This window comes from Caretta caretta, chromosome 21, assembly GCF_965140235.1.
Source record: "Caretta caretta isolate rCarCar2 chromosome 21, rCarCar1.hap1, whole genome shotgun sequence".
NCBI classification, from domain to species: Eukaryota; Metazoa; Chordata; order Testudines; family Cheloniidae; genus Caretta; species Caretta caretta.
Genome location: NC_134226.1, coordinates 14,444,161 through 14,470,885, shown reverse-complemented (window position 1 = coordinate 14,470,885; position 26,725 = coordinate 14,444,161). Strand labels below are relative to the sequence as shown.

Genomic DNA, 26,725 nt, shown 5'->3' with positions numbered 1-26,725 from the left:
TAGGGGCTGTACAAACACAGAACCAAAAGACGATCCTTACTCCAAGGAACATACAGGATCAGCAGGGCTTAATTTGTAATGAAAGAGGTGCTGGGGCTCAAGCAATTTTTTTACATTCATAACCGATGCTGCAAGCCCAGAGGGGCCGGGGCTCTGACCTGCCAGGCCCAGAGGGGCCGGGGCTCTGACCTGCCGAGCCAGGGTACTGGGACGTAGCCCGAGCGAGCCAGGCATGAATTAAGCGCCGAGTGTCAGACAAGAGATAACAGCTCGATACAGATGGGTCGGGGAGCCCAACGGTGATGTTAGAAGACAAAGGAGCAGGTTGACCCGGAGGCGGATTTGAGCGCGGGCTTCTTTATTGCAATACTTGTTCCCCTCGACCCAATTGTCCAGTAAGCACTGGATTAATTACAGCACGCTCCTTTTAAATTTAAGTTAGTATGTAAATGCCTAAATCCGTTACAACACCCGCAACCCCCCCGTTAAGTAATAGAAACACCCATGCTATTAGTAGACCCACCCCTTTCTGTTGTTCACAGCATTACGCATGTTAGGCATTTTTACCTTGAAAATACATTTCTTTCCTGTGATTTGTCGCTACAAATTCCCTGAATCAGCGGTTCTCAGGGGCGGGAGGAAGGGGCCATGACCCAGGGCTCGCTTGTGTAGCTGGGAAAGACGGGAGGGGGAGATCACACTTTTTTTTACACAAAGGGTATTTTTTCGGACCACAACATTTCTTATGCAGCTGCAAGGCTTATTTATTCCCAACAGGCTGAAGGGGAGGGGGAGGGATGACACTTCTCTATTAAGCGAAGAAACAATGCCTGCCCGTGACTCTACTCCCTAATACCATCCCAGCACTCCAGCGGTTTCCCAGGTCTCTACTGAGCCCTAACATCTTCCAACAAGTGAGATAACACTAATCCGCTCCTCCCTCCCAGGCTGATTGCCATTGCTGGTGTTGTTTATGAAAGTCCATCCCCCAGCAGTCTGCTGGGTCAGATGGGTCACAGCCCTGGTGGGCATTGACCCCTCCAGATCCAGGCTCACTGTGCAACAGGTGGCAGAGGCCAGCAGCAACTTTGGGTGCTCACCTGGAGGGCAACTTTAAGGCAGCTGGCTGGCCTCAGAGCTCTGCCTTTGGGGCGTTGTGCCATAAAAGCATCCGGCCTGAAGCAGTTTCTCAGATCAAAGATGCAGGCTCTCTGCATACAGGCCTTCACAGCTTGCCTCCACTGTGTGATTTCCCCCCAAGGATCTTGCAGGGAAGTTAAGACTTGATAAAGACCCAGAGAAGGGAGCCAGTCCCACCCGCTGATTCTCTCTGTTGATATCTCTACCAGCATCCTGGATATGGGACCCTATAGGTGGAAGTGGCCCTCGGCGGGGTTCTGTTCCTGCCAGATGCTCCCTTTCATTCATTTCCGGCCCCTTTGAACTTGTTCCGTCTTCCCAGTAGTTAGCACAATGAGTCAAGAGCGTGGCTGCAGGACAGGAAGCCCAGGCCTGCGTGTCAGCAGTCGTATGCATTGCAGATGGGGCAGGGGAAAGTCCCTGCTCTGTTCTGCTTGGTACAGATGGGGCTCCTGAAGTGACCTTTGCTTCCATGCTGCTGGGGCGCGCGAGGCACAGTGTGGGAGCGGAAGGAGACACATTACCCCCCGCCCCCCATCTCCCACCTTTAGGAACATCATGACTTTCCTGCAAGATTCCTCCAGCAAACTCACATCACATGGTATCTCTCTGGCCCCCTTTATCATATAACAGGATCTGGGCAGTTCAGTCATTATCATTTTAACCCTCACACCCCACCCTCCAGAAGGCAGGACAGTGCTATTATCCCCATTGTACAGATGGGGAACTGAGGCCCAGAGAAACTAAAGGACTTGCCCAAGGTTATAAAGCCACCTGTGGCAGAGCAGGGAATTAAGCCCAGCTCTCCCAAAAACTAGGCTGGCACCCAACCACTGGACCATCCCTCCTCTCACACGTGACACACACTGAGCATCATCAACCACCCCATTTGACAGGCAATGAAGACTCAGACAGGGGAAGTGACTTGCCCGAAAGCAGGGCCAGAATCCTAGTCTGGGGCTTCCAGCCGTGGTCTCCACCTTCCAGGCCGCTCTGCCTACCTCCCCCTTACAGAATTACACCTCACACTTTCAGACAATATTGGGTGGTTTCGCGCAGGTTCCTGCTGTGGAGATGGCAGCGTGCATAGGGGAGGAATCTCTGAGAGAGAGAGGGGTGGTGGGTATCAAGTCAGAGCAAATAAGAAGCCTCACAAATCCCTAAAACCAGCAGCAAGCTGAGCCTGCTCGGAGATCAAAGACATTTCGTTAAAATCCTTTTGTGGTGCCTGCACAAGGAGCCTGCAAAAGGCTTTTCCTGTGATATTTCCAGACCTGGCGTCTCCTGGGTGCAGCTTGCACAGACAAGGGAGGGAAGCTCCATTTTCAGGTGCAGACCAGCTGAGCTCCTCATTCCACTGCTGTGAGGAGAAGGTTGGGCGGACGTGGGAGGCAGGAGCTGAGTCATTGCACTCAGCAGTGCTAGGACCGGCAAGCAAGCGGGCGGGATAAAAATCAATGATTTTTTTGGAAAAAAAAAAAAAAAAAAGAAATTAAATTGGATTTTTTTTATTTAAATCAGATTTTGGATTGTTATTTAAATGAGTAAATCTGTTCTGATGAAATCTGACATTCGTATAAAAGATGTGACAAGCGGTCTGTAATTTTTGCCTGCTTAGGAATTTACCGTGGAAAGTAGGTCACGTTATTTTCAATAAAGAACGTTATCAACAGGTGCAAAAGAACATCAGCAAGAGAAGGCCTCCAGATATAATTCCAGGGCTGAACAAATATCAGGTGCGGTGAATCCGGAAGTTAATGAATCAAAATTGATGTGTCAGACAGTAGGCCTAATTGTGGACAAAATAACAAGAGAATGGGCTATTTCACCCACCGTTCCCCTTTGTGGGTCTTTAAAGAAAGGAATTTTACTGAAGAACAGAGAGAAGGACGGGAGGGAGGAACAGACAGAGGCTACTAGAACAAAAACTTCACCATCACCGCTGCTGCCCGCACCCTTTCCCGAGACCCAGGCCTTTGTTAATCTGATCTTGAGAAATGTCCTGACAAACCAGGCTAGATAGAGGGTCTCAGAGGACACTGCCCCTCTACCAGCTCCGGCTTGATCCCAACCACCACCTGAGATGAGATGGAATCGGATTTTAAGAACAGCTCCAGCCCAGCTCAACTCACTTCTTCTCTTTGCCCGCAAACACCAATTATATCATCTTGGATACCAGCTAAGAGACTGTCAAACAAGGGAGGGTCTTCCCTCTAAAATCTCTCTCCAGCTAAAGGGAACGAGGGACATTGGTCGAATGAAAGCCTTATTTAATACTTTACATTGCAAAGACGTTAACTGTTTTTCCTTCTTTTCTGTGATTTTAATAAAAGGTGAAAAGGCCGTTTCATGGTGTGTTTGCCATGGTACCGAGCAGGCAGAGGTCTCTGTATACCAAACCCCAAACCTTGTTTAACACTATTTAATGTTGGAGAGTGACTTGGTTATGCTAACACTTTCGGCCCATATGTTCATAGATATTAAGATCAGGAGGGACAATTGTGATCATCTAGTCTGAGCACAGGCCAGAAAACTTCCCCGATATGATTCCTAGAGCAGAGCTTTGAGAAAAACATCCAATCTTAGATTTAAAAATGATCAGTGATGGAGAATCCACCACAAACTTTGATAAACTGTTCCAGTGGTTGCTCTCACCGTTAAAGATGTAGGCCTTATTTCCACTCTGAATTTGTCTAGCTTCAACTTCCAGCCATTGGATCATGTTAGACCTTCCTCTGCTAGACTGAAGAGCCCATTATAAAATTTGTTCCCCATGTAAACACTTGTAGACTGTGATCAAGACTCCCTTTAACCTTTTCTTTGTTAAGATGAATAAATTGAGCTCTTTGAGGCTATCACTCTAATCCTTCAATCATTCTTGTGGATCTTCTCTGACCCCTCTCCAATTTATCAACATCCTTCTTGAATTACGGGCACCAGAACTGGACACAGTTCTCCAGCAGTGATCACACCAGTGCCAGCGGGCCAGCTAAAGTTAGTTGTGATCTCTAAGTAAGTTAGAAAAGTTTCTTTACCGAATAGCTGGACAACCGTGTGTATTCCATGGCTGTCCCAGTCTTTAAAGCTCTCTGGTTTGCCATTTGGGTTAAGAGCTGGATTATGTGCAATGGGTGTCGCTGGTGAGGGGAAAGAACTGATCTTATCTCTAGTTCTATCCCAAACCCCTAGAGAAGCCTTTGCTAAAGGATTTGTGTACATTTCTGGCAGGCGTGATTTTTTTATTAATCCATGGTAGCCTAGTGATGTTTTATACTGTAGCAATTTTCTTGTTCAACAGGACCCACTGTTGGGCTGGGTTACCGTGCCCCCAGTCCACTTCTGCTTTGAGTGGGTTGGCTTGCGAGCACCACAGAATATTTGAAGCAGTTAGTCCACCCAGTTTACTGGGTCTGTACAAAGTATCTGCGTTCACTCTTGGTCTTTTTTTAATTCCATATAAATTCTAAACAAGCGCTTCTGTATTTCTGCTAGGGTTTTATCTGGGATAATCACAGAAAGATTTGGAAACAAGACAGAGATCCTTAGCAGAATATTCATTTTGACTGTGGCTATTCTTCCCAACCAGGAAATTGCATGTTGCCCCCAGCCCGCCAGAGCTTGGTTCACTGGCTGACGGAGTGGTTTGACATTTCATCTTAGAGCTCTTCTAGGTTGTTTGAGATTTGAATTTGCAGGTACCTTATAGAATTTGTTACCCGTTTGTACTCAAATGTTTTCTGGAGGAGTGACTTTTCAGAGTCTGGCAAATATACAGCGAGCGTGTCAGATTTGGCATCATTTATGATAAATCCAGGCACTTTCCCAAAGTCCTCATTTCTTCAGAAACTAATTTTAGGAAAATGTTTGGGTTAGATAAAACTGATATTAGATCATCTGCATAGAAGGCTCTTTTCTAGGGTGTCAGAACCGGGTTTTAACCACAGCATCAGCAACAGCTGCTCTAGCCTATCTCAAGGTCTCCTTTTTTCCCCCAAAAGGACAATTACCATCATCTTGGATTCCAGCTAAAAGACTGTCAGACGAGAAGCGTTTTCCAAAACACTCTCTCCCCCAAAAGGAAACAAGGGATGCTCTTAAAAAGAAAGCCTGATGTAATCATTTACATTGCAAAGGCTTTAACTGTTTTTCCTCCTTTTCTGTCTCTTTATTAGAAGGTTAAATGGAGTTTTCATGGTGTGTTTGCCATGGTACTGAGCAGGCGGAGGTCGCCATATGCCAAGCCTTATTTAACACTGTCTATTGTTGGACAGCGGATGGGTTATGTTAACACTTTTAGCCCATATATTCCATTTGAATGAATACAACAGGGCTAAACTAATTATAATCTATTACAATATTTAAATAAAAAAATAAATATGAGAACATAAGAATGGCCCTACTGGGTCAGACCAATGGTCTATCTAGTCCAGTATCCTGTCTTCTGATAATGGCCAATGCCAGGTGCTTCAGAGGGAATGAACAGAACAGGTCATCATCAAGTGATCCATCCCCTGTCACCCTTTCCCAGCTTCTGGCAAACAGAGGCTAGGGACACCATGCCTGCCCATCCTGGCTAATAGCCATTGATGGACCTGTCCTCCATGAATTTATCAAGTTCTTTTTTGAACCCTGCCATAGTCTTGGCCTTCACAACATCCTCTGGCAAGGAGATCTACAGGTTCACTGTGCGTTGTGTGAAAAAAAATACTTCCTTTGAATATGCTGAATCCGTGAGCCTCTAGCAAAAACTCTGCATTAAAGGCTGCTTTTCTATATAAAGAATCAGAGGCAAAACATCTAGCTTTTGAGATCACGCTTTAGAAATATTGCAAAACAGCAGCAAATAAGCAATGTATCATTTGCCATTTTCTGCCATACTAAAAATGTACAATTAATAAGAATATGAAAATATTAAGTTATATAATTGCTTAAATAAATGAATATAGTTACCGCATTCCCTCCTCGGAAGCAAAAAAGATGAACTAAATCTAGTGTGAAGGCTTTATTTAGCTGTAAATCAACACATTTTAAATGGTTACGTCAAGCAATAAAAAGGCACCATTCCTTAGAACGTAACTGACGTACAAATGGGAAAGTTGATTAACACACACAATTTAAATTGAGGCTTTCCACTCGGTGATTTAAGTCATGATTTAAATCACTGATTTAAAGGGCCTTGATTTAATTCAATCTGGCCTGCAAGCGGGGACGCTGAGAGTCAGGACTGAAAGCAGAGGTTTTTTAAAAAGGAATGAAGGATTCGGAGACGAGATCGTTGTGGGAAGCTGCTGAAAGAGCAGCAAGAACAGAGGTAGGGTGTGTGTGTGTGTGTGTGTACACACGCACATGAGAGAGAGAGAGAGCCCAGTGCAGCTGCCCCACCCTTATTTCTGAGGTGACCCAGTGGAGGAAGGTGCCTGGCTTGGTACCTATCAGTTTTCAGTGGTGATGCCCCATACGCTGTTCTCAGAAACAGGGATATACAGGGTGCTGCAACCCAGTCCAGCTGTGCTCAGATTCTTATTACTTTATTGTATTGTGATGATAGCCACTGCCCGAAAGAGCCTACAACCGTCTCTCTGCATGGACATCAAAGAAAGCCACTTACAGTCCGTTTTCTTTTTCTTTTCTTCTGCCTGTTGACATGTATTTATTTATTAACTGACAGGGTCAGGTATTTAAGCAGTTTACCCGCTCTTTCACTAGGAAGGTAGATGCAGAACAATTGGTGATGTAGCTTTAGACAAAACCAGGTACATTCATTCAGGGGAGTCCTAGGGCTGGTGTTAGACAGGAGCTGCGGCTGGATTATCATAATGGTCCCTTCTGGCCTTAACCTCGATGAATGTAGGAAGGTCACTAAAAAGCCTAAATCTCCTATTTGCCACAAAAAAACAAAGTAAAACGTCACCTGGGCCTGCTGGCATCTCAGTGTCCTGTGCATTAGAGCCTAAACACATCATCCAAAGGGTCACCATGCTCTCCCCAAACCAGGCACTCACTAGCATGGCTTGGCAGTCACTTTCCAAGATGGCCTGTTCTCAGTCAGACACCTCTACAAGCAGGACGAGCTTGCCAAGAGCTCAGCACGCTGGGTGTACACTGGGTGCTGAGTTCTTTGGAACATCTGACCCTGGCTATGCTCGGGAAACTTGCCCTGAGCTGTATTGAAAATCACGGTCGGGTGAGTGCTTAAAAAGCACGAGGGAAGGTTAGTCCCTTGTTCTGAACCGTGCATTCCATTCCCGAGCAAAGAGTTCTTCTCCGCGCTGATTTGGCCTTGGATCTGTGAATGCGAACTTCAGAGTGAGACATGCACCCAGCCAAGCAGAGGCAGAAGCCGGGCAGCCAAGCTGCTGCTGCTATCTGCCTCCCAGCTCCTTGGGTCACCTCTGGCAGCAGCCCAGAGCGCGTCCGTGCCGTGAGTATCCCCCGTTTGTCTTGCAGCCACGAGGCTCAGAACGTTCCAAATGTTAACCAGATGCCTCAGCTGCTTTGGATCACTTCACATGTGGCTTCTTACACAGCAAAGAAACGGGAGCCAGGCAAGGAAAGCACTCAGCACTCTGGGTTCCCTCACGTCTGCTGCTCTGCAACTGGACTTAATTTGATCATGCAGGTTTCTGGGAAAGTGCACTGTGGGGAAAGGGGTGGGGATGGGGGGGACGGGACCCAGAGTTGAAGCAGGAGCCTTAGCTTTAATCAGGAGTCTCTTGCTAGGATGCAAAACAAAGCGTTTCCTAGGGCACCAGCCTGCCTAGCGGTAACTGCGAAGCCTGCTTGCCCTGGTGGGCGAGCACTAGACTGCGGAACACACAATATTGGTCATCGTGGGTAGCAATCATATGCTGACCTGCCGTGGGGCTTCCATCGGAGGAGCCTTTGTGACATACCCTGTGAGCTAGCCGGGCGTGAGCCCCATTTTGCAGGTGCGGATAACAGAGGCCTGAGGAGGTCAAGTCAAACGGTTCAAACGTGGGGCCAAATTCAGCCCACTCACATTGTCCTCTCATCTGGCCAGTGGTCCCTACTGGAGCAGAACTTCCCCGTGGCCAGTAAATGACCGACTGTGAAGAGCCCTCCTGAAGCCAAGTGACCCCACCACTCTGGGGTCTGAAAAACAAGCAGGATCCTGAGACAGAAGCCCCAGAACTCAGGCAGATGCTGATTTGGGCTGAAGACCCGCATGGCCGCTTGCACAAAGATGGAGCTGAGGTGCAGGCCAAGGACGCATTGCTCCTGCTCCACTCACAGGGAGCCCGCAGCATCAGACAAGCATTCCCCCATCTGCTACTGGCGCACCTGCCCTGCCAGCAAACACAGAGTCAGTGCTCGCTGTGGGAGCTGCTGATCGGAGACAGGGCTCTGGGACAATTTAAGAGCAAACAGAACAGCCGAAAGGGCTGGCCTTATTGCCCTTCATCAGACAAGGTGGCAGCTACTTGTCAGAGCCCCATCTTGTCACCGGTGTCCACCATGCGACTATCCTGCCTTGGGCGGTCAGTGACTGTGGTCCATGTCGGGAACTTCCCTTCCTCAGGGCTACTCTGCTTAACTTATCTTCAGCGGCTGATTTAGAGTTAGTGGGGCCCTGTGCTCAGCTTCATTTATGGGACCCCTCCGTGGGGCCCAGCCAAGAAAAAGAACATTCGCTTTTATCTTCCCCCAGCCCCTGTTTTCATTATTTTTTTCTTCATCCTCCTCCTATAAGTAGTAGGAAGTAAATTAAAATAAAGGGAGGTACCTTGATTGTTTTTGTAGTTTAACTTATTTGTCCACAGACCACTTGCAAATCGGAGGGTCTCGGCAGACCATTTAATGATCTTTCCAAATATTGTTTGTACCGTTAGCGAATGATTGTAAAGTGCTTTGGATAAGAGGGTTTCGTTAAAAAAAAAAAAAAAAAAAAATGAAAAACACATTGGAGTGCAGGGTCTGGCCAGGAGTTAAGGTGTGGGAGGGGGCTCAGGGCTGGGGCAGGAGGTTGGGGTGTGGAGCACTTACCTGGGGCAGCTCCCATTTGGTGCGAGGGGTGCAGGTGAGGATGTGGGGGGGGTTGCAGGAGTCAGGGTGGGCAGGGGGTGTGTGAGGGGGGTGCAGGAGTCAGGGCAGGGGATGGGGGTGTGGGCTGGGGTTGCAGGGGTGCTCCTAGCCCCCTGCCCCACCCCAGCACCCTGTCTGAGTAGGGGGAGTGCAGGGGCCCTGCCTTTGCTCCACCCTGCCCCGATTCCACCCCCTTCCCCAAGGCCGCACCCCTGCCTCTTCTCCACCTCCTCCCGCAAGTGCACTGCGGCCCCGCTTCTTCCACTCCCTCCCAGAGCACCGGCAAACAGCTATTTGGTGGCGGGGGAACTGCTGGGAGGGGCGGGAACACGGCACACTTGGGGGACAAGGTGGGGAAGGGGCAGCTTGGCTGCCGGTGGGTGCGGAGCCTGCAGCAGGAGCCCCAGGACCAAGCTTCTGCCCCTGCAGCTGCCCGGCTTTGGGGCCCCCCGTCATTGGGGCCCCCTGTCATTGGGGGGCCCTGTGCCAGGGCAGAATGGGTTTTACTGTAAATCCACCTCTGCTTATATGCCCCCTACTACTGTAGTATCTGAGCCCCACCCAGTCTGTACCATGTACATGCATGGAACAATATTAGGTGCTATTATCCCCACTGTAGAGATGGGGAAGTGAGGCAGAGAGAGAAACTAAGTGACTTTCCCAAGGTTACCCAGGAAGGCTGTGGCACAGCAAAGAATTGAACCCAGGTCCCCACATTCCCAGACCAGCTCCCATGCCACTTGGCCATCCTTCCAGCACAGCCAACAGCATGACTGTGGCTAACAGCATGATCCAGTGGGGGCTGGTTTATCAGCCCCCTGTGCCATGCGCATGCTGGCAGACAGCCTTACCAGGGGGCTGATAAACCCCACCTGGAAGACCATGGAAGACCACCTGGAAGACCACGCCTGCTTGCACTGCCTCTGAGCGGTCAGTCCCGAGTCCTCCCCAACCCAATGGGACGGAGGTGAAAGAGGCAAGAAGCGGCTGGTGCAGAGGTCAGAGCTGAGCCCCTTCTGCAGTGTGACAGGGTGGCAGCGTGTCTCTCTCGCTCTCTCTCTGTGTAAAGCCCTGTTGTGGTTGCTGACAGATTCCAGAATCCTATCACAGCCTGGTTCTCTGCTCCCTCATGTCTTGGTGCCTGAACTGCCAGATACAGGACCCTGGACTAGCAGCCCACCCTGGGGTTTCCCAGAACACCAGCTGGGGCACACAGGCATGGGGCTTACGCCCTGGATGTCTCCAAACGGCCCTTCCTGACTCACCACCCCTTTAGAAGGCACCTATTCCTCTGCCCTATCCCATCAGCCAGTCATAGCCCGCTCATCCCTGGCATGCTGTCTGAGCCAGGCTCCGCAGGGCAGGGACACGGTCCGGCACTTTATCACCGTACTTCTCCCAAGCAGCCTGATCTGCAGCAATGCCGAGCACCCAGGTGTGGTGATCAAGTCCTTTGTCAAGCTGGGCAGCCGCAGCCGCTCACTGCGGCGACGGGAAGGGCTCTCCCGTCAGCAGAGTTCTTCCACCGCCCCGAGGGGCAGCAGAATTCTTCTGTCGACCGCATCCTGTCTGCACTGGGTTGCTCAGGTGTGTGGATTTATCACACCCCACCCTGAGCGCCGTAGCCGGGTCGACCTGGCCTCAGCGTCATCCTGATCAACGGTGCAGTGACGCGGTGCTTAAAGCTGCAAGCTCCAGACCCAGTAAGAATATTTTTGGAGTAATTTTAACACATGGGGCCGGGGGTGGGGGGGTGGTTACACAGTGATAAACCAGGTATAAAATTATACTGGTTATAGCTCAGAAAAATCCTTCACAAACATTGTCTGTCCCAGCCTTGAACTACCATATTGTATCCCTGCAGCCTTAACTGCTACATTAGCAAGCTGCGTAGCGATGCGACCTGCTTTGCTACTAGTTTACTGTGGCAAATACACATAAAAGCAAAGAAATTCCCAAAGCAACACACTTGTTAAAAATGTAAGGGTTAGTATGTAAAACAAGGGAACCACCAGGCAGTTCTCAGTCTGGAGCCCGGCTAACTGTACCCCCTTATTGCCTTACTAGCTGTGCCCATGCAGTTGTGAGATTCCTGCAGGCTCCGGCCCCTCAATTCACCCTCTTGAGAAGGCCTAGAGATCTCTGAACAACTATCCTTCCAGCACTCCTGGGCTGGGAGAGATGGTCTTTTAGTTCCGTATTTGTGCGGTGCCTTGCACAACGGACTCTTGATTCATGACTGGGGTTCCTAAGTGCTACCACAATAGAAATGAATAATAATACAGAATAGCAATGGTCATATCATCATGGATACAAAAGAGCAGTCAGAGCTCCGTTTGGTGGAGGGGGGGGTACAGCTCTCAGGTGGGAGGGGTGCATGCATACTGCCTTAGGTTGGTAGATAGGAGATGGGCAGGCTGCAGGGACAAGCCTGGTGCTGGAATTTCAACTGTGCATTCCCCAGCTGCTGTGTTTAAATTCTTAACTCCTGGCCAAACTGGCACGGACTTTTTTCCCCCTGTGAGATAAATAGAATATTCTTAAAGGAGAAGGCCAGTCTGGGCTAATCAGGCCATCATGCTCACCGCAAGAGAAGGGGGGTGGGGGTGGGGGATTGCTCGCAGGAAGGACAGTAGCCCTGCCAGGACACCCTGTCTAGACAGTCCGACAAAGCAAACTCTGGCTGTTCAGCTGGGTTGTGGCCACAGCAGGTCCATGCAGGGTAGAGATAGGTTTGCGGAAGTTTATAATTTAGAGACGCTCCCTTATAAGGGACAGTATGATGAATCTAGGAGTTTAGAGCTGTGCCCAGCAAGAGTGTGTGTGTGTTGGGGGGGGCGCGGGGGGGGGGGGGAACCCAGCCGAGCTGAGCAGAGCGGTTCACCACAGACGCTCTCTGGTTTGTTTTATTAAAAGTTTTATTCCTTCCTCATTCACCGCTTTGTTGGTTAACGAACCCCAAGACCATTACTTGCTGTCACAAGTGCCGAATGAGAAGGAAACCGCAACTAATAAGAGGAAAAACAGAGAAAGATGAATCATTGGGGATCCTTAAAGAAGTGATCATTAAAGGTGGCCTGTAGAAAGGAGCAGCTGCTGCCCAAGTGTAAGAGACCATTGGAACTGCAGGCATGAGCTGGCTGTGATAGATGGGGCGATTTTCACAGGCAGTAAGGCTGTCACTCCAATGAGCCTCCGAAAAGAAATGCCACAGAAGATCCACGAGGGTCATTTAGGAATTGAAAAGTGCAAACAACGAGCACGAGAGGTGCTGTATTGGCCGCGGATCAACCACGACGTTACTAATGTGGTAGGAAACTGCTTTTCATGCTTGAAATTCAAGCCATGCCAACAGGCAGAGCTGCTGAGACCTCACCGGCTTCCACAAAGGCCTTATGAGAAGATTGGCCCAGACTTATTTACCTGGCAATCAAAGGATTCTTTAATAGCCACAGCTTCTTATTCCCTGTATCCAGAAATTTGCACACTGCACAGTACTAATAGCAAATCAGTGATAGCCGGCATGAAGGGAATCTTCTCCATGCATGGAATGACAGATGAAATCTTTAGTGTTAATGGGTCACAATTTGCCAGTGCAGATTTAGGCAATTTGCCATAGACTGGGATTTTCATCACAAAACATCAAGCCCAAATTACCCCCAATCGAATGGGCTTGTGGAAAGGCCAATACAGACAGTAACGGACCCTTTGAAAAAAGATTTTTGACAGTGGGGGTGATTTGTATAAAGCGTTAGTGGTTTACCAGCGTACGCCCCTGGAGAATGGCTTTTCTCCAGCTCAGTTGGTAAAGGGGAGGAGGATCAGATCTAATGTACCAATCACAGATAACGTGCTGAAATCTCAGGACAATGAAACTGTGCAGAAGATGAAAGAAAATCAGAATTGGAAGCAGAATTATTTTGACAAAAGGGCCGGGATCTCCCCATCTCTTAACCCAGGTGACAGAGCGTGCCTGAGGAATCACACATCTCATATTTGGGGCCAAAGGGGTACCATTAAAGAACAGCTGCCTCCAAGGGTTTATGTAGTCCAGACAGACAAGGGGGACACATTTTAATCAAAGGGATCTAGGAGTAATCCCAGAAAGTTCCAACACATTGACAGTTGATGTGGACTCTGGCCTTTCTAAACTGACTAATCCTTAATCATCAACAGTCAAAGGAGAAACTGGCAAGGAACAAGAGAACAACTCTTGAAAGGCAGATCCAGAGAGGGAGATAAAAACGTCCTGAAAGACTCAGAGGACTTGCTAACCTGCCTGGAGAAAAACCTCGCCTCCCCTCGGATCCTCCGTGTGACTAAGCAGCTACCCCAGCAACCCAGCGAGCGATGGATCCCCAGGACTGTCCTTGTGCTACAGGTGGCTCCTGGCTCCAAAAATTGCAGGTGCACCTCTTGCAAAAAGGGCTGTTGCTCCTTGTTGCCCAGCGGGATGCAATAATTGTGCCACGGGCTTTGTCTGCAAAGCTCCAGCATCCAGTAAAGGCAGCTGCTGTCCCTGAAATGGCTATTTCCTGTTCTCCTGTAAATACTCTGGTTTGAAAGGAGACATTAATTTTGTTTGTAATGTAGCCATGACTATTTCGTACCGTTCACAGAAATGCCGATTTGAGGTTGAATGAAAATAGAGGCCATGACTGGAGAAAGGGAAAGGGAAAGTGAGTGGTAAAGAGTCACTCCAGAGAGATGGGCTGGTAACCTCTCCTCTCTAGACAGTTGACACATTGGGTTTGGAAACGTGCTGGACATGGGTTGAGTATTTAACGTCCATGTTATAAGATGGTTGTTAGCTTTTAAATACATACATATATAAATAAACAGCTAACTGGTTTCTCTTTAAGAGGGAAGATGCAGAGAGATGTTTGTGGAAGATTATAATGTAGAGACACTCCCTCAGGAGGGTCAGTATGATGAATCTAGGAGTTGAGAGATGTGCCCTGGAAGCTGGGTTGAGAACCCAGGGTAGCTGTGCAGAGCAGTTCATCACAGACGCTCTCTAGTTTGTTTTATTCCTTCCTCAGGGACCCCCACGATCACTACGTGCAGCATGGTCTGAGGGTGCCGCCCCTCTCCTTCTGCCATGGAGCCCTGGGAAAAAACAGCCGAGGGGAGCCAGCCAGGGACTCCAGCCAGTAGGAGCAGAAGCAACCAAAGCAGGAACCTCAGAGAGCTCCCTGCAGTACATACGCATCTAGAAGCCACGCAGCTCCAGCCCTGCCACATCCAGCAACCTTGCAGCTCCCTTCCCCCCGCCCCTGCCCCACCGCCAGGCATACCCAGGGCCCACCATGGGTTTCAGGGTCTCTGCCGTGAAAAGGCCACTGAGCCTGGCAGCCCAGGAGCACCAGGGCAGCAGCAGAGAAGTGAAGGGGTTAAACATTTCCTATTAGCACTGCAGAGTTCAAACAAAGGGCATTCCCTGATTTATACCCCGCATTCTGCCCGGGCACAATGTGATGGCAATTAGACTCACATTCTATGGGCTTGGCTTTGTCAACAAACATAATAGCAAGGAGGATAAGGATTCCAGAATTTCCTAACTTCTGGAGCATCTCCCTAGGCAGCCCTTCCTCTGGGCAGGCAGTTCTGCCCCAGGACGGAGAGGGGGGCAGGTGGCAAGCACTGATTTGAACACTGGCTCTTTCTCTGCCCCAAGGCTGCACCAGCACTGGACCCTCAGGAGTCCCCGCATCGTACGGGCACCAGACCACTGCCTGCTTTGAATGCCCCAGAGCCATTATAATCAGACACTTGGCTTCCATGCCCCGCTCTGAGTCAGGAGTCACACCAGGGCTGTCTTCACATTCCTGCTGTCTGAAGCATGCCACTGCCATTAATCCTCTCTCTAGTGGTGCTCAACTCCAGGGCACGCTTCCTTGTTCTGTGCTGGCCTGGGAGTGTGGGGGGGGGTTACACAGCCACATGGCGCAAGGCACATGGCAAAGGAGCGCATTTCGCAGGCACATTCTAAAGAAACACCTCCCAGGAGGAAGTGTTGAAGCAAAGTGTTAAGTGTGTGGGCAAGCCAGAGTAGGGCAAGCAGCTCTGTGTCAGGTACAGCTTCTGGGGCTCTTCTCTAGGGCAGCCGGGCACTACCAGCCCCCCTTGTGGAGCTGGACACATTCACTGCTGTCACGATCGCTACGGGCTGGCCTGTCAACGTGGCAGGCATGTACCGCACGATGGACGGACAGACCCCCTTGGCCATCCAGCCTGCTAAGCGGGATGGAGACACGAGGGGGTTGGAGACATGAGAGTGGCCCTTCTACTGCAGAGGGAGCTGGGGTGTGCCTGATCTCAGCCAGGATTACAGATGGACCTGTCTTCATGCTGTTAGCAGCAGCGTCCTGGCTGTGTCCCAAGGTGACTCTGAAAGGTGGCAGCAGAGGCTCTCCTGTGCCCAGGGGCTTTCCTACCTTAGGGGGATCTTCACACGCAGGTAGCGATCCACCGCGATGGCCAGCAGAGCCAGGATGGAGCTTTCGGTGAGGATGAGGACGGGGCAGGCCACCGACAGGCAGGTGTAGAACTCCATCCGCGGCCCAACGTTGATAACGATGGCAAGTGGGATGACCAGGGTGCCCACTGCCACGTCAGCCACAGCCAGCGAGACGATGAAGCTGAAGGTGGCGTCCTGCAGAGCCTGGTTCTTCTTGACAGCCCAGATCACCAGGACGTTCCCTGGCACAGACACCAAGGCAATCAGCACTTCGATGGTGATGTAGGCAGCCTGGAAGGCAGAGACAGACTGTGCCATAGTGCCCTGGTCCCCGCTGGTGACAGGGCTCGTTGGTCACCTGCAAACACATGGGGAAGACAGTTACCCCCAGCACTGGCATTATGCCTATCCACCAACTGGAGAGCAGCTGTGAGGACAGCAACCCCCACCTGTCCGCCCCCTTGCTGGCCACCTCCCTCGCCGGCCCATCCCCCAACTGGCCACCTCCTTGCTGACCACCCCTCCCCAACCTGTACACCCACCCACCCTCCAGCCAGCCACCCCCTCTCCTACTTGTCCACCCCCCCCATCCAGCCTACCTTCTCTCACCTGGGCACACCTCCCCCACCTGTCCACCCCCGCACCTGGCCACCCCTCTCCCACTTATCCACCCCTCCTCAGCAGCCCACTCCCCCCCCCGTCACCTGGCCACCCCTCCCCTACCTGTACACCCCCCTCCCACTTGTCCACCCCTCCCCCACCTGGCCACCCCTCCCCCAGCAGCCCACTCCCCCCGTCACCTGGCCACCCCCTTTCTGGCCATTCCTCCCCCACCTGTACACCCCCCCCCTCCACTCACTTGTCCACCCCTCCCGCAACTGCCCACCACGCCGGCCACCAACTCCCACCTGTGGACCCCCTCCCTCACCTGTCCACCTTCCACCCCCCTCACCTAGGCAGGTCCCTGCCCCCCCGGAGCAGCGGGCGCCTCCCAGCCGCGCCGGCCCGGCTCCGAAGTGGCTGCGCCCCGGACGCCCGTGCGCTCCTCGCCGGCAGGCGACGCGCGGCTCCGGACCGTGCAGCCGGCCGGCCCCCGACGGGGCAGCGGCGGACTCAGCCCGTCCGAGCGGCCGCCGGGGCTACGGGGGTCTCGTCCATCCCGGCACCCCGCGCCTGCAGCCGGCTCCTTGCCCTTGGCCGCCCGGGCTGGGGCGCAGCCGCGGCGCTCACCAGCCGGGCTCCGCTCGCCGCCTGCAGCCGCCCCGGCAATCACATGGCCACCCGCGCCGCGCTCTCGCCCGGCAACATTTTAAAGAGCTAGCGGCGGCCGGGCAGGGGGGGCGGCGGCCCCGGCGCCTGGAGGGGCGAAGAGGAAGCAGGGACTGCAGGGCAGGGGTGTGCCCCAGCCTCAGCCCCCCCGCCAGGTTCCAGCACGAGCTGCAGGCTCGCCCCCCCCCCCCTCCAGCACCGCCGCACCCCAGCCCCACCCGGGCCTCACCCCTCGCTGCGGGGTTGGCTTTGCCGGGGGAGAGATTAGCGCGTCCAACCGCGGAGTCTTGCCCTCGGGCTCGGATGAAGCGCCAGGCACGGGCTGTGCCGGCATCACCCTCTGTCCTTGCCGCGGTGGAAAGTGCCTGCAGCTCCCCTTTGCCAAGGGACCCGGCGCAGCCCGAGAGTGGGACCGTCCGCCCGGGCAGAACTCCCAGGAGGACGGCCTGTAAACACCGCCTGCGATCTGGGGATGACTTCCCCCAGCACCGCCTGGGCCCTTTCTAAATCAAGCCCCCAAGCAGCTTGGCTGGAAGTGCCTGCGAACAGAGGAGATGCAGGAGAGGCGCTTATGGCCTCACCTGCACACTTGTGTTTAATTCACCGGAGCCAGATTGGGACCCCCTTATTCATGCTGGAGAGAGTCCACCCAAGGGCAACGGGGAAATGATTAGGGGGCTGGGGCACATGACTTAGGAGGAGAGGCTGAAGGAACTGGGATTGTTTAGTCTGCAGTAGAGAAGAGTGAGGGGGGATTTGGTAGCAGCCTTCAACTACCTGAAGGGGGGTCCAAAGAGGATGGAGCTCGGCTGGTCTCAGTGGTGGCAGATGACAGAACAAGGAGCAATGGTCTCAAGTTGCAGTGGGGGAGGTTTAGGTTGGATATTAGGAAACACTATTTCACTAGGAGGGTGGTGAAACACTGGAATGGGTTCCCTAGGGAGGTGGTGGAATCTCCATCCTTAAACACCTCTAAGCCCTGGCTGGGATGATTTAGTTGGGGATTGGTCCTGCTTTGAGCAGGGGGTTGGACTAGATGACCTCCTGAGGTCCCTTCCAACCCTGATCTTCTATGGTTCTATGTTTGGGAGCACCATTAAGAGTTCCTCTGACATCAGCAGGGCTAGGCACAGACTCAGAGACTATTCCGTGTTAGGGGAGTATGGTCAGGGCCTAGGTTTGGAGGCAGAGCTGGGTTTGAAGAGATGCCAACAACATTCAAGGCCACACCTGTGCCATATGCCACAGAAGAAGCTGGTTAGTGGTGCTACCCTGCTACCTGTGGAATTTCCTGGTCTTTCTCTACCCCCCACACCCCCCTTGTATTACCCAATAGCAATGCACTGTCTGCGTTTGCAAGGCTGTGGAGTAACTATGAACCCCTGCCTGGACCAATTCCAGCCCCTACAGTCCTAAAATCAGCATGCACAATTAGCAGAGACCAGAAAGTTTACCCAACTAGATTTGTCTTCGATTAATTAGGTGTAGTTCAAGCAAGAGTCTCAAAAATACCAGGGCGTAAACACCCACTGTGACCTGTGTAGCTATGAAACTGCACTGCCTTTCACTTTTGTGTCCCGAACCTTTAAACAGTGGAGCTCACGCAGCTCAGCCACCATTATGTTCCCAGGATTCAGCAGGGATACCCACTGTGCTCTCTCGGGGGAGTTGGCTTTTATTCTTTCTTGTTCAGCTGGTCTCATAAACCTAAATGAAAGGTCATTTGGATTTACAACAGTGGTTTTCAACCGGTGGTCCAGGCACCCCTAGGGGTCTACAGACTATGTTTAAGATTTCTAAAGGAACTTGCATCTCCATGTGAAAGTTTTTAGGGGGTCTGCAGGTGAAACCAGGTTGAAAACCACTGATTTAGAAGACCTGTTTGCTCTTTGTGGACAGCAAGTACAATAAGCTTTGTAAGGAGGAAGGATGGGTTGGCAGAAACAATCTTTTGGTACTTCTCTGGCCCTCAGAATAGCTGAGAGCATCAAAGTTTTAAATGTATTTATCCTCACACACGCCTGTTAGGCAGACAATGCTGTTAGCCCAGTTGGACAGACGAGGAACTAAAGCTCAGCGGGACTCAAGGTAGACAGCTGCTGGGAGATGTAATTCCCAGCACAGGTAGACACATATGCTAGCACCTAAGTATAGCAACGTGGCTGTGGTGCGACCTTGGGCTAGCCACCCAAGTTCAGTCCGCCCTGACCCCTGGGAATGTACTCAGCAGGCAGTTAGCCCATGCCACTAGACTGTGGTTTTTAGATGCTAGCCCACGTGCTACCCATTCTGGGAATCAGACCTCTCAGCTGCCATGTGCACGTACCTTCCATGACTTGTCCGAGGTCATGCAGGGCAGCTGTGGCAGAGCAGGGAATTGAACCAGCTCTCCAAAGGCCCAGGCTAGCGCACTAACCCCAGGCCAGCCTTCCTCCCAGAGAGGAGCTCCAACACTGCGAAAGAGCAAGAAACCTGCCTCCCGGTTAAAAAAACCCAAAACAAACAGAAAAGCTAAAAGGCCAACTATGGAAATATGGGACTGCTTCCAGTTTCACTAAAAGGAAGAACAAGGGGGATTTTATGTCTGCGGGTTCAAAGTGTATTTTTATGCAAATGTTGTGAAGGGTATTGATAAAAAAAGATCATTTTTCTAATGTTGTGGGGCCAACTAGCATTTGCGGCATTTAGGTTTTCCACTGGGACTAGGTGACTTCCAGTAGAAAGTCTTGGAAGAGGTTCTTAAAAAGCAGGAGATGTCCAAAACTAACCTTGTAGCAGAAAGATCCAAGTTCCATCTAAGGGCACAAATCAAAGGAGAAAATATCTCTGGATTTCTAGCCAGTCTGCCAAAGCTTTCACTGGGTTCTGGCAAAGACTGCACGTTCATTTTGCAGAAAAGAGTAAGTTGTGATTAATGCTTAATACGAGGTGGCCATACGAAGAACACTCCTTTGGCCAGGCCCTGTGACGCATTGCATAATGTTTGCCATTTCTAGGTCATCTGACCAGATCACGTCAGATAATGATCCCCCGTTTGCGTCTGAGGAATTTCAAATATGCCTCAGGATAGTAAAGCACCCTGATTCTGTTCATCCATTTGCCGCTGGATGATAGAGCTGTGAGCAGACACTTGGATGAGGAAGGAAAAGTATAACTAACGTTAGAATGGACCAACAAGCCCATACAGAACAGCGTTAGAACATTTGGGTACCACCATCTTAGCGTGATCATTTACTATTGCTGGCTGGATCTACCCCAGAACATCGGGATCATGTCCCAAGGAAAATACAGACAACGAGACAGACAGGTGAAGCCCAGAGCAGTGGGACCATCTCTTGACAATGAAATGTGGGGTTTTGATCACAGATGCCGAATTTCCAAAGTGCCGGGGGGCGCTTTGACCCCCGGCTCTGCCCCAGGCCCCACCTCGATCCACCCCTTCCCCCAAGGCCCCACCCCTGCCCTGCCTCTGCTCTCCCCCTTCCCTTCCCGCCCAGTCCCACCCCCTCCCCCCCGAGCGTGCCCTGTCCCCACTTCTCCCCCCTTGCCTCATGGGAGGCACAAGCAGGGAGGGGGGATGCTGAGCCCTGGAGCACCCATGGAGTCAGAGCCTATAGTTTTGATAGATAAATAATAGGACTTAATTAAAACTACTGCTAGCCCGTCTCCGGAATGCGAGAGGCCAGTGTGGCCGTATTATTTATTATTGGTATTATGGTAGTGTAAGGGAGCAGGGCACCATTGTGCCAGGTGCTGTACAAACAGAACAAGGACGGCCCCTTCTCTGAAGAGCTCACAATGTACGTAGGTACATGACAAGCGACTACAACACACAGACGGGCGGCAGGCACAAGGTAATAACGAGGCCACTCTGCGCGGCCTGACAAGCTGCACTCTCCGCGCACCAGCTGCCACCCTGTCGTCGAGTTCTTTGTCTGCATCCCAGCAGAGGGGAGCGTTAAGAGGCAGGTGACTAGCAGAGGTTTATGGAGCGCTCCCCCCGCGGGGCGCCAGGGGAGGAAGCATGGAGTGCTGGCTGGACAATTTGAGCAACGGGCGCTGGAGGAGCGGCGGCAGGCGTGGGCATCTCTGTAGTGTGTATGAGATAACAGGTATGGTGGTGATAGGCCATGATGAGCCTCAAAAGCGAAGATGAGTAGCTAGCATTTGATGTGGCAGGGAAGGGGGTGGGCGAGGGACACACAGAGAGGGTGGATATGGCCAAAGGAGCAAGCCCAAAGCAGCAGCAAGGAGCGATTTAGACAGGCTGGGAAGGGGGTGAGGGCGCAGTAGTGAAGATGTAAGATGACAAGGGGCCTGGACGAGAGTTTTACCCATGTGGACAGAGGACCGGCTGATCTCACAGCTGTCCTGAAGGAAGAAGCGACTGGATTTTGACATGGCCATGGCAGAAAAGCCATTTGCTATCACATTCCTAGCCCCAGCTAAAGCAGAGGGAAACTCTGCTCTGGCAGCAGAGGACAATGGGGATGCTGTGGGCATGGAGGGAGGAAAGTAAGTGAATAAGGAAATCCCCATGTTGTCCTGTGGGAGGAAGTTTACAGTGATTACAGGCCGCAAGCCTCTCATTAAAGGTCTGGGGTTGAAAGTGGGACTCCAGGGCTGCGTAACTGGGCCCTGATGTTGGTGTCTTCTTGCCCTGAGGGCCAGAGTGCACCTGCTGCATTTCCAAAGCGCCCAGCTCCTGTTGAGAGCCCCACTGAGAATAATGCGAGTTGCTAGGTGCTGAGCTCTCTTGGAAAATCCAGCCCACGAGGTTGGGGAGAAGCCATCTGCTAATGCACCAGCCTGGTCGCCTGCACATTAGAGTGGGAATGTCCTTTTAGAGAACCTCTGTTTAGGAATGAACATGAAGAAACCTCCACCAGAGAAAGATAAAACTGCCTGAACTCAGGCCTTGTGCAAGCCTTATAGGTGACAAACTGACCCCAGGTGGAACCCCAGATCATGCTCTCGCAGCTATCTGCTACATGTCCATGTCCTGTGCGTGACACCAGGAGCCGTGTGTGATGGGACCAGGAAGCAGTGATGTAGCATCCCCCTGGGTAGGTCTACACTGAAATCACAGGGTATGATTGAAGGTCAGGATTTTCTCAGGTAAATGACTGCATTTTTTCAGGTCAGTTCACCCTTTTTGGACTGTTCTGTCGCAAGAGCGGTTCAAGAAAGTCCAAAGCCAGAACTGCCGCTGCTAGGGTGACCAGACAGCTACTGTGAAAAAACTGGGACATGGGGTGGGGGGGGGCAATAGGCACCTATATAAGACAAAGCCCCAAATAATCGGGACTGTCCCTATAAAATTGGGACATCTGGTCACCCTAGCCACTGCCAGGCATTCGAACGCAATGAGAGAGGGCAGCCATTTTGGATAAGGGCAGACCTTCACCAAACTGGAAGATGAAATCAGAAATTCATGAGAACCCTCGAAGACCCACCGGACTCACGATGAAATCATGAAAGTTGACAGCATGGCTTTCATTCTTCGGTCCTCTAGGGCAGGCTAGTGCATGCCACGGTTACTGAGTGGGGGTTGTGTGACCTTTGAGGAACTCAGCCTCTCCAAGAACACATGGGGGTCCCTGGGATGCCCGGTGAGGATGTCATATGGACACTGAATTAGCCATGCCCTCTCACATAGAATATCAGGGTTGGAAGAGACCTCAGGAGGTCATCCAGTTCCACCTCTTGCTCAAAGCAGGACCATGACAGAGGGGCCAGGGTGACACATGAAGAGGGGCTTCGGAACAGCTCTGAGCCACCCAAAATACTGAGAACGTGTGACATGAAACAGACGGTGGGGGGGGGGGGGGGCAGCAGAACTCCAAGATGGCAAACTCTGCACCTCAAATATGGGGGCTGGGTGTGTAGCACATATCTCTGCTGTCTAGAAACTGCCCAGGAAGCTCTGCGCAGGGGCCGAGAGTCAGCTGCCCTGTGGGGATAGGAAGCAGCCCCCCAGGGAAGCGGCTCACACCGCAGAAGCTGCATACATTCATCGCAGTAACCAACCCAGGGCAATCAGGCCTCCCTCAGGACCTGAATCTCCACTGGCAACGGGTTGCATTCATGATGGCGGTCATGTTGGCCGACACACCAGGGCCTGAACTAGGGATCTCCAGCGCTAAGAGCGCAAACTGCTAAAAAACTCCCTCGTTAGCTGTGTGACAGACTTATAGCCGCCGCTGACTGGCAACAGAAGGGGGGCCGGACACACCCTCAGCAGAGGGGCAGAGAGATACGGGGCAAAATAAAGCGAGGATACCTTTGTGCCTCCTGGTCCTCAGGTCCCAGCCAGCTCCTGATGTAAGTTAGAGCAACCCTCAGGGTGTTTCATTTTGTGTGTAGGCTGTCCGAGGCCCCTACGGGATGGTGGGCAGCCGAGTATAACCACAGCACAGCAGTGCTCTGACTCCACGCCCTCTGCGCTGGGAGCTGGGAAAGAGGCTGGCTCTAATTGGCTGGCTGTGGGACTTCCTTTTTTTCTTTTTGGTCCACTGCTGAGGCTTTTTTCAGTTGCTGTCAGCTTTCTGAGCCACCAGGTCACATTTCCAAGCTTTTCTCCTCTGCCATGTGGGCTATAAACTTAGCTTTCATAAAAGAAAAAGAAAAGAAGAGAAAAGAAAAAAAGTGAGATTCTCACATAATCACATGACTCCAGGAGCTAAGGCTGTAAGAAGAACACCAAATATCACAAGAATTGGGAACTCGGCTTTCCTATTTATACAATGGGGCCAATAATACCTGGTTCTTATCTAGCACTTTTCATCCGTAGATCCCAAAGCACTTTACAAAGGAAATCAGTATCATTTCCCCATTTTACAGATAGAGAAACTGAGGCGCAGAGAAAAATGACTTGCCCAAACTCACCCAGCAGGCCAGTGTGAACGACAAGACTAGGATGCAGGTCTCCTGGGTTCCAGCCCAGTGCTCTATCTAGTGGGCCACACTGCCTCCTATAAGCACAGTGATCTCTCTGCATGACAGGGATCTGGGAGGACAAGCTCCTTCTTACTGAATGCTATTTGTGGTTCCTTGGTGCAAGAGTCTTCCAGAGAGAAAGAACCCAAGTTCAGTATGGAGAGGAGTCTGAGTGGTCGAGAGAGGACCAGTCTGTGCCACTAGGTCAAATGTGTGGGCTGCCAAGAAACTGGCTGCAGTCAGCTAGGGCACAGCTTAGTCTAAATCTTAGGGTATGTCTACATTGCAATCGGGTCTGTGATGCGGCACATGCCTGATGCATCCAGGAGTACATCTTGCAAGTACCAAGAGCAATAAAGCGGCAGCAACATGGACATCAGCATGGGCTGGCCACCCGAGCAGTTACCCAGGGTCCCAGCTGGGCTTCCACACAGCCATCATGCTCTCGGTCACTGACTAGCTGGATTAAAGGTGCAATCACACCCCCTGATGGCACTGTAGACAGACCCTAAGCATGGCAGCAGGCAGGCTGGGGCTGAAGGCCACAAATCTTGTGTCTCTCGTCTGTTCAGTACTGTGTTGCTCCCTGGTTCCGAGGACTAACTCATAATAGGGGAGGGCTGCGAGAGACCCCCTTACACAGCCCTCTGGTGATGATGCATGACTAATTTTAAAGACGGTTGCAGCGTTATAGCCATGAGAATCCCAGGATATTTGAGACACAAGGAGGGTGAGGGAATATCTGTTATTGGACCAACTTCTGCTGGTGAGAGAGACAAGCTTTCAAGCCACCCAGAGCTTCTGAAGAGCTTGACTCTTTCCACAGTGGACGTTGGTCATAAGAACGGCCATACTGGGTCAGACCAAAGGTCCATCAAGCCCAGTATCCTGTCTTCCAACAGTGGCCAATGGCAGGTGCCCCAGAAGGAATGAATAGAACAGGTAATCAAGTGATCCATGCCCTGCCACCTAATGCCAGCTTCTGGCAAACAGAGGCTAGGGACACCATTCCTGCCCATCCTGGCTAGTAGCCATTGATGGATCTATCCTCCATGAATCTATCTAGCTCCCTTTTGAACCCCATTATAGTATTGGCCTTCACAACACCCTCTGGCAAGGGGTTAGAGGTTAACAGTGCATTGCATGAAAACATACTTTCTTGTGTTTGTTTTAAACCTGCTACCTATTAATTTCTTCTGGTGGCCCCTTGTTCTTGTATTATGAGAAGGAATAAATAACACTTCCTCATTTATTTTCTCTATACCACTCATGATTTTATAGACCTCTAGCATATCCCCCCCTTAGTTGCCTCTTTTCCAAGCTGAAGAGTCCCAGTCTTAGTACTCTCTCCTCATACAGAAACCGTTCTATACCCCTATCATTTTTGTTGTCCTTTCCTGAACCTTTTCCAATTCTAATATATCTTTTTTGAGATGGGGCGACCACATCTGCACACAGTATTCAAGATGTGGGCATACCATGAATTTATATAGAGGCAATATGATATTTTCTGTCTTATTATCTACCCCTTTCTTGACGATTCCCAATATTCTGTTCACTTTTTTGGCTGCCACTGCGCATTGAGTGGATGATTTCAGAGAACTAGCCACAATGACTCCAAGATCTCTTCCTTGAGTGGTAACAGCTAATTTAGACCCCATCATTGTATATGTATAGTTGGGATTATGGTTTTCCAATGTGCATTACTTTGCATTTATCAACATGAAATTTCATCTGCCATTTTGTTGCCCAGTCACCCAGTTTTGTGAGATCCTTTTGTAGCTCTTCGCAGCCTGCCTGGGACTTAATTATCTTGAGTAGTTTTGTATCATCTGCAAATTTTGCCACCTCACTGTTTAACATATTCATAAACGATCTGGAAAAAAAGGTAAATAGGACTGGGCCCAGTACAGATCCCTGGGGGACACCACTATTTACCTCTCTCCATTCTGAAAACTGACCATTTATTCCTACCCTTTGTTTCCTGTCTTTTAACCAGTTAACAATCTATGAGAGAACCTTCCCTCTTATCCCATGACTGCTTATTTTGCTTAAGAGCCTTTGGTGAGAGACACCTTGTCAAAGGCTTTCTGAAAATCTAAGTACACTCTATCCACTTGGATCTCCTTTGTCCGCATGCTTGTTGCTATTCCCTCACCCACCTTGTCTCTGTAATTTTAAAGTGACAGTACCAAAACATACCACAGCGAGCATGGACTTGCAAGGATTTATGCTTTGTTTGTTTATAGAAATCCAAGCCTCAACCACCGTACCTGCCAAGTGGGGAGAAACAGGAGGTTACAAGGTGCCCCCTGAGAAGCTGTTCGCGATGCACCCTAGGACGTCTGAAACATCACTTGATGGAAGGGAAAAGAGGGGAGCATTCCAAAGCTCCAGAAATGACATCTCTGCCAGCTTTGGCAGGCTCAGTAGCTGTACCGGGCACATCTGATTTGCCTGAAGGAACAAATTCCTGACCCGCCCCTGAGCTTGGCAGGCTCCAGATGAGCGGGGCGTGTCTCCTGAAACAGGCGAACATCAGCACTTTGTCATTAGGATCCAGATACAGAGTTTCTTTTCTTTTCATTCATGAACACTTTTTCCATGGACAGAGCCTATTTTAATCCCAAGCCAGCGCTGCAAAGAGTTAGTATTAATACTATCAATCTGGGAACTAATCCAAGGGCAATTCCTAATAACCATTTATAATGAAGTTATGTTCAGGGCATTGCAGGAGCAGGCCAAATGTTTCCATTGGGAAAAAAAAAACAGCACATTGGTGTTTGTAGATCATTCCCCCCCCACCCCCGACTATGCCCGTCTCTTCCAGCAGGAGAGAGCTGCAGAAACACAGAACATAAAACTGGTCACCCC

General features: G+C 51.0%; 1 protein-coding gene across 3 annotated transcripts in view; it reads right to left on the bottom strand.

Moving 5' to 3' along the window:
* ADORA1 (adenosine A1 receptor) overlaps positions 1–26,261 on the bottom strand; it is a 75,639-nt gene extending 49,378 nt beyond the window's left edge. Inside the window, exons 1-3 of one of the 3 annotated variants that reach the window (XM_075122116.1) lie at positions 26,125–26,261; positions 23,196–23,520; positions 15,621–16,001 (exon numbers count right to left, since the gene is read on the bottom strand). In XM_075122116.1, coding sequence (XP_074978217.1) covers positions 15,621–15,961 — 341 coding nt within the window. In that variant the 5' untranslated portion in view covers positions 15,962–16,001; positions 23,196–23,520; positions 26,125–26,261. Of the gene's footprint in view, positions 1–15,620; positions 16,002–16,595; positions 16,883–17,141; positions 17,386–23,195; positions 23,521–26,124 lie in introns of those variants that run through there. The other 2 variants (XM_048826740.2, XM_048826739.2) reach the window with 2 other exon arrangements.
* Between the last annotated feature and the right edge of the window lie 464 nt (positions 26,262–26,725).